Source organism: Lottia gigantea (genome assembly GCF_000327385.1).
Source record: "Lottia gigantea unplaced genomic scaffold LOTGIsca_11, whole genome shotgun sequence".
Lineage (NCBI taxonomy): Eukaryota > Metazoa > Mollusca > Gastropoda > Lottiidae > Lottia > Lottia gigantea.
The window spans coordinates 4,446,588-4,455,112 of NW_008707001.1; the positions used below are offsets into that span (position 1 = coordinate 4,446,588).

General features: G+C 32.7%; 1 protein-coding gene across 1 annotated transcript in view; it reads right to left on the minus strand.

Moving 5' to 3' along the window:
- The window catches only part of LOTGIDRAFT_230318 (hypothetical protein), a 14,814-nt gene extending 9,281 nt beyond the window's left edge, over positions 1-5,533 (minus strand). The window contains exons 1-5 of the mRNA XM_009047306.1: positions 5,280-5,533; positions 3,095-3,320; positions 2,547-2,752; positions 1,958-2,087; positions 1,667-1,824 (exon numbers count right to left, since the gene is read on the minus strand). Coding sequence (XP_009045554.1) covers positions 1,667-1,824; positions 1,958-2,087; positions 2,547-2,752; positions 3,095-3,320; positions 5,280-5,509 — 950 coding nt within the window. The 5' untranslated portion in view covers positions 5,510-5,533. The remainder of the gene's footprint in view (positions 1-1,666; positions 1,825-1,957; positions 2,088-2,546; positions 2,753-3,094; positions 3,321-5,279) is intronic.
- Positions 5,534-8,525: the final 2,992 nt, after the last annotated feature.

The window sequence follows — 8,525 nt, forward strand, 5'->3', positions numbered from 1 at the left end:
TTCCCTTATGTCTTGAGAAAAAGCTAAAACAAAATGAAAGCAGAAACTTGTTCAAAGATCTTGACCTAGGCAGAAGCCTATACTATTTCTACTAACATCTAATTTTGTTATTCTTTTAGATCTAGAACAAAGCAAGACAGCAATTGTGACTTTTTTTCAGGTCTATCTCAAATGATATTTTCAGTAATGGACACTTTGAATGAGTATATGTCTAATTAAAATTCATTTCATATTTTTTTTTAACTCTCCTGTCAATCAGAATCACTTTTGCAAGCAAGTAGCAACAGTCCCAAGAATTGTATCGTAAACTGCCTTTAAAGTGGTTCACCTTTGATTAATATAAAGGACCTGATTAGAACTGGATTGAGAGACATGGAAAATAATGAATGAATGGAAATAACCCATAGAAAAAAGAACACAGAATAATCAAGAGTTTTTTTTAGTAAGACTGAAAGATTTCAAACAAAGTAAGCTATTTATAGGTTAACTAAATGAACCCAACTACATGATGATGTTTGTTAATGATATTAACACATGAGTAATAGTTAGAACATTCATAAAAAAAAAAAAAACAAGATAAAAATAAAAAGATTATAGGATTAAGTTGAGTAGGGATATGTTAAGTTCAGTGGCCGTGCCAGGGCACAGGGGAGGCATTTGCTTGTAACCAGACTTGATTTCTTAAAAAACAAAAATATCATTTTTATACATTTAAGTACCAAACTTTGTTGCACCAAATCTATTTTACTTTAAAAAATTTTTCTTGGTGGAGAACCCTTTCAGACACTCTATGCGCCTATGCATTTCCTTGGATTTGCCAAATTTGGAATCTCAACATCTACAGTTGTTCCTTCATTTAGTCAATCTGCCACCCATATGTATCTCGGGAAAATGGAACCGCCACTGGTCAAGTTAAGTTAAATTGGTTTATCTCATATTATTCATGCAGAGCAAAGCATTAAAATGAATTAGTCAGAATAATAATCTACATATTTATCATTAATCAAATATTTTAGACCCTGTATGGCTTGGGATAGAAATTTCTGTACTATGGTACAACAAAAAACAAACAAATTCTTCAGACTAATGTTGGCCTCATCCTTAGTAAAGTCAGAGCAAGAATTTCTTACAATAAATTTGTGCTATAAAAAATTCAACATATTTTCCTATATGTTTCCTTTCCTTTGGTCACTTTAAATCATATAGGAGTGACAAAATATCTAAGCTAATAAACTAGACAAGTTTTTATATGGATGTCACCTAATCAAAATGCTGAAAAGTCTCATGCAGGGAGAATATACACTACAGTTTGCTGTGGCTCATCTTTACAATATGAATCATTTACAACCTTCAGCTTATACCTTGACTCCAATAACCACCTTTCTTGTAACCCGGAATGCAACGTTTTGATTGGATTGTAAGGCAGCGAATTCAGTCAATCAGAACTCTTGACAGAAAGACATTAGAATTATGGCTTAGTGCTTACAGACTTTTTGTCAAGACCTCTGATTGGCTGTTTTTGCTGGCATACAATCCAATCAAATCACTGCATTTACGAACTTCCATGATACAAGAAAGGCGGCTATTGTAGTACGAGTATAAGTATAAGATGGCTGGGGGCCAGCAGAAGTAATTTTCATGTAAAATTTGCAATAGATCAACTTACCCTTTGGCTACTGGCCGGTATTTATCACGTAATGACAATACAACAGATTCCAGGTCAGGTACCGTACCTCCAATACTCGGAGAGGCTGTCGATAAAAATATCTTAGCATCATTCCAATCTTCACCTGTTGATTGCTGAATCTGTCCATAATACATAATCTACAAGAAAAAAATTGTTATCAAAACATACATGCAAATGCCAAATCAAAAAAACAACCTTAAATGGATTGACCCATTGAGCCATAAATTTAATCAATTTGCATAATCTAATTTCATGAGATTGTTATATTACCTTCATGACGCCTTCAGACGTAAACATTCTGATGTCATAACTTGGTACCCAGGATGCATCAGTAACTACGTATGACACATCTAATTCTACAGGTACTTCTGTTTTAGCATCAATGACAATAGTACATTCTCTGAAATGTACCAAATTATACTCTTTAATTGGGAGACAGAATATGGAAATGGGAGTCAATCATTCTTGATAGAATGATAGGCCTAATGGGTGTTTTAAAGTGCATCACCACAAGGGGAGTCATTTCTGCAGTTATCCCTGTTGAAAGGTGATAGCTGTATGAAGTAAATTAGACTTGTTTCAGGATTGCATTATTTTAGTTTTGATAGAATCTGTTCAAATGACTGACATGGACACATTGAAGGAGTTTTCCAATCCCCACTTCCAGATGTGTAGAGCCAGTGTTCATCACTGCATTGCAAATTTCAGTTTTTTTGTTAGCTTTTATGTTTAATATATCCACTTCAGTTAAGATCTATTGACAGCCCTCTTGTACATTGACAAAATTTTCAAATTTTCTTCAGTTAAAAGTCAAGTCTCTGGTCAAATTTGAATCATTATAAGAAACCGAAGTCCGTACCTTGATTCCTCTTCTGCAGTCCTATTAAAAATCTGACCAATGTTTTTATGATTTGCGGCAATCCTGTTGTTAACATCTTCTATTTTTCTCTCTAAAGTTATTCTCGAATCTTCTAGAATGGAACCTTCTGATTTGTACAAACTCAGGAACTTTGTAATTCCAGCAAAATAGGATTCATTGAGAATAGTTTCCATCCTATCAGATTCCTTCAAAAAAAAATTATTCAAAGTAGTTTAAATATCATTTCTGCAAATAGGACAACCAAGTTATTGGTCATTGTATCCCAAATACGGATTTTGACACTGTCTTATTAACCCATATTAAACTAAAGCCAATCAATCAAAACATTTAATGACGTGCTGCATTTGTTTTGTTTACGATTGCAAACAAAGCATCTAGAACCAGTGATTTGATTGGACAATATTTAGCTATGAATAATTCCCTTGTATTACCCTTGTCTGGACAAAGTATGACAAATGAGGGCGTGGTTTTGACATAATGTCCATTGGTCTGATCAGTTATGTGGACAAAATTGTTGAATTGGTTACCTGAAGTGGAATTCCAGCCGTTGCAGATTTTGCAAAATTGTTGAGAACTTCCCATTGCTGCTTAACTAAACTCAAAACAGACGCCAAATCTTCCTTCTCTTTCTTTAATTCAACTTCTAGAGCCTTCAATTCCTTCTGTTTCTCATTTAAATCAGCCTGGTCTTTAGGGATATATTTTACTTGGTATGACACCTCTTCTATGGTGGCTTCTCCTTTACCTTCAACCCTATAAAAGAATGTAAACACTGTATACTGTTCATAGCCTTTAATGAGTTTAGCTTCAAAATAATAAAAATTGTGTTCAAATTATGATTGTATTCTATTACATTGATTTAGCAAAATTATACTATTTTTTATTCATCAATATTGTTTTTATTCATCAATATTGTTTTTATTCATCAATATTGTTTTTATTCTTTTCTTGGAGGAAAATAGTCCAGTTTTGGAAATTGTTTCTCAGAACAGCTTGTTTTTGAAATATACTATCTATATCAAAGGACAATCTCTGGTGATTCTAGAAAGATTTGCTTAAACCAAAAATTAAATGTAAGGGTTGACTATTTTACCATCTTAATCTTAATATCATTATCTTATACTGGTCAAGTCAATTTCAGTACACATAGGTCATTAGGCAGTCAAAGAAAAGATGTCAAGTGAAAGTATTCATCCTTCAATAACCTAATTATCTGATGACTAATATCAAATATATTTTAAACTGTCCTTAGGCCTATAACTAAATTATAACCAAAAAGAAAACTAATAATAATTCTCAGGGCATATTAAAAAAAAAACCACCAAGAATTTAAATAGCAAATAGACTTAAAGTCCAGGGTCCACCATTTTCACAGACTGATTTAGGTCTGAATAAATAATAGTATTACTGATTAAGGGCCTATCTCACTCGTGGAGACACCTACGTGACTGGCACGACTGATCAGCCGCAGAGCCATGGGTGTCTTGAAGACTTGTTGGAGACTGAACTAATTTTGGAGACCCTGTTGGTATCTGCAATCAAAGTGTCTCATTACCCACCAACAATTTCATAATTACCTCCAGGTTGAAAACTGCTGGCTCAGCTGAACAATTCCTGTTTCTGAGACCAAAGTGCGATAGACCTCAGAAATAGGTGAACCATGGCCTTTAATGTCATTGTAACATATTGTGTACATACAAATGACAGTAAATATTATCACATCTAGGTTATTAGATTGTTATTTACGTTGTAAGAATATCTAAGCTGAATAATATGACCTATTTATTTGTCACTCTTATTAAACTAAACTATCTTTATTTTTTAACTATTTTCCGGGGGAGAGTTAATAAACTTGGAGGCCTGTTACCTAATTCTTTTCATATTTTACTGAATAAAATATTGAATTCAATTTTTAAAAGAAACTTCTACTTTTCTTAAGGACTTCTAAATTAGGCCTATATAAAGGGCTCTCATGTAGTCCTCTATGGACCACATAACAGAACTTTGTTTTCAACATTCACGTCTAAATTATGTTTCTGATTAGGGGATAGGACATAATGGGTTGGTTTGATTCTATTCTATAGGGAAGAACTGGGAAGATTGAGATAAGATAAGTTCTTATCAATTAGATAGATCACAAAGTAGGATTTCATTTCGTACTTTTTTTTTTATGGATAACTAACTCACATGTCATGTCTTGTCGCTATTAAGCGCTTCACCGATATAGGCCTAACTTGCCAGCACTATTTTTGGATTGATTTTTGTATTTTACCTATCTACTTGTCTTTTATATATCTAATAAATTGCTGCTTTACTAACTGCTAGTTAGACAGCAGTGTGGCGCCACCTTTTGAGGTTGGAGGTACAAATCAGGGGCAGACTTGACTTAACCGGGAGTCAGTGGCGGAGCCAAGAGAGGGGCAGAAGGGTTAGCCGCCCCCCCTTCGCAGCACCAAAAGCAAATTTTTCCGGCAAAAATCTCATAACCAGGTTAGACATTCGGGCTATCTTAGATTTTTCTTTTTTTTATTTCATTGAATATATTGTCCCCATGGGTTGAATATTAGACAGGAACATGTCCTTGTGTATTGGGCTTAATTCTGACCTATGTAAAATAAAGAGTTATAGTATTTTTACTAATCTTAAATGATGAAAAACTACACCTCAATGAAAATAATATTGACTACCTGTAGAGTTAATTAAAAAATATACCTGATAGAGTCTCCATCAATACATGCTGGTAAATTCTTCAGGATGATTTCATTGATTCCCTTCTTAGGTTTAGCATTGATTATTCTACAAACTTCTGCTCTGTCAGCATAGACTGTTATTTTTCTTACTGGACATTCAGGTGATAAAAACATCAACTCTTCTTCAACTTGGTCTTCACTGACAATCGGTTTCACATCCTCACTACTAACTTCTACTTTCTCGTCTGACATCTTGGTTTTCTTACCTACAGTTCCTTGAAAATGATTTATAAATTCAAAAGGGACGCTGTATCGTTCCTAGCGATTTCCTTTGTGGGCGTTTTCTTTGTCCCGGATCTATCTGACGCGTTGAAGATACTATTTACAGTAATTGATGACTCTTCTTCAATCATCAATGCGTAAATTGCAATGAATTATTGAGGTTGGTTAATCGAAAAACAATGGAATTTGTGACTTGGTTATCAAGACGATACGAATGCTGGATTTTGATTGGTTGATAAAAGTTGTAAGATTCTATTTATAAATTATGAATGAGATTTTACTATCAATAACAAAATGTGTACTATAAGCCGATTTTGGCTTCTGTGTACTTGTTTTACATTGCTCTTCATTCTTTGAAAACTGTTCTGTTTCTATATGGACCCATCAAAAGGGCCTCATGTACATGCAAAATCACTTGAGAGTTTAAAATTCAACCTACACAGTCACAGGTTGAAACCATTATGTGATAAAAATACAAATGTGGATGTCACGTTTCCGTTTTTTCTCTGAGCGATTTCCTTGTCATCGAGGCTTGCCATAGTCGAAGCCTCTCACGATGAGTCTGAGAGGGCTCTCCCAAGAAAATTTTCGAAAAAGTAAATTGCTTTGGTTACAATTTTTGGCGCAAAAACGTATAATCATTAAATAAAATAGGGGTGCACAAACCTTCTGTACCCCAACTGATTGCAATCGATGATCTGACAAAATTTCTATGCAACATTTGTTTTGAGTCATTTAATGCAACCAATTGATGCTATCTTCAATAAACGATTTTCTTTTTATATGTTAGGAGTACTGGGATTTTCAATATTGAGCATTGACTTTATTTAGGCCCCATTTAAAATGATACTACGTCTTAGAATCAAAATAAAATTTAAGTTCTCAAGACTGGTCAATATGAGTATGTATTCATCAGTGAACTAAACTTAAAGTTACAACAGAATCCCTGTAAAATCTGGAAAATTCATAAAACTAAGTAATTAATAAAAAATGCTTAATCTTAATATCAAGCGTTATTCAATAGTTAATTGCATATTTATGGATAATTTCTAAGTTTTTGGATTTATCGGATTATATAAGGACCCTGTTAGGTTATTTATGACACCAGGTTAATCTACTGATGAATATATGCTCTTATTGGCCAAGTTTAAATTCTTAAATTTCATTTTCATTTTAAGACATAGTATTCCTTTGAGGAAATAAGAAACTACTAGCATGTGGTTTTAACATATTTATTAAATTATTTTGTTCCTTTTTTGTCCTCTTTAAAACCATTTGAAACAAGTATTTCCCCCAGAGAAAACTATATTTACAATAATTACTATAGTATACCTACAAGTATATACAAATAGATTGCACTAACAATATATAACAAAATATTAACAATGTAAATAACAAAACAATAAATAAGACCACAAGTAAAAAGGGCAGCCAGACTCAAAGTTGTGTTGCAGCTGGCTCTTTAAAATTCAAAAGAGACAAAATGCTTAACCATGGGTCTACCACATTTTGATGTTCCTTTAGCAATGGTGTACAGTGATAAAAGACATGCTATATTTCATTGGCTTTTTGAAATTCAATAAGCATAATGGATAACCATTGGTTTATCATATTTTCATGTTCCTTTAGCAATGATTTATGTTAGATTTGACAAAAGTGGTATACCATTGTTTAAAGAATATGCCACATTTTAAATTTTTTACAATGTAATTTCTTTACCGAAATCGCAAGTAAAACAACTGTTTTGCAATTGTCTATTCTTTTTAAGTCCAGGATACGTAATGCTTAACCAAAAGTGCTTTGTTTGAAGGTTTCCACGTACCCACTCTAGAATTCAGAATGCTGATCAAGTTTATTTTAAAGCTGTTAGAACACACCTTCAAATTAAAGAAATATATTCTATCTAGAGCTTGCGTAATTCAATTCATCCATAAGGCTCTATTTCAAATATTTCATAAAAGAAAACAAATATGCAATTTTCAAATAAAAAAAGTATTTCATAGCAGCTCAATAAATTAGGCAAACAAATTTTCTACAAAAAATACACTTGTTATTTTACAATAAAGAAAGATTATCTAAACAACAAATAATTTATTAAGACACACATACAAAAAAAACATAACTCTGAGCCCCAGTTTCTAAAAACAGATTACGTTTAGTAATAATATACAGATCTGAAAACTTTTGCAAAGTTGGGCTTAGGGCTAATATTATAGAATAGTGGTTTACCAATGTTGTGTGGTTTTAAAAGGAGGAGGCGCCTGAAACAATGAACAAATGAAATGAAATGAACAAGTGTAATGTAAGAATTGCAAAATGTTTTGATTGACATTTTAGTCCCGCCTTCAACACATGCCTAATACTATGGTAATTACAGAACATTTCTAGCTAATTGATTAAATAACACTGCCCATGTTTTACCTATTACATACTTGTATCATATTATCATCTATTATGAGCATATTTCACAAATTGAAGACTAAAGGGAGATAATTTGTAGAGAGATAGTTTCACTGTTTTGTTTTGAGATATAAACACACATAAAAATGAAATGAATGAGCAACATAATACAACTACACCATCCAGTTTTTGGGTATTTTAGTTAGAGATATAACAAGAGATTCAATAGACAATAACTTAATTCAAACATATGTAGCAAAATTGAAAGTTAATACAATGCAGCATAAAAACGGAATGTCTTTTACATTGGTCTGGATATAACAAAAAAAAGTCTTATGGACACATTAAACCAAAGCAGTACCAAATAAATCTATACAATCCCTCAAAATAACATTTTATCCACTCAAAGATTCCAACTTTAACCAGCAGTTTAATACTATTACTACTTCCCATCAACCCAATGACTCTCTCATGCTATTAAAGGGATTGTACAGAGGTTTTCTAAATTTTTCATGTATATCAGTGACACTGATGGCATCAATTTGCACCATTCCAATTTTCGATCGTCTGTGGTTCCTGCAATTCC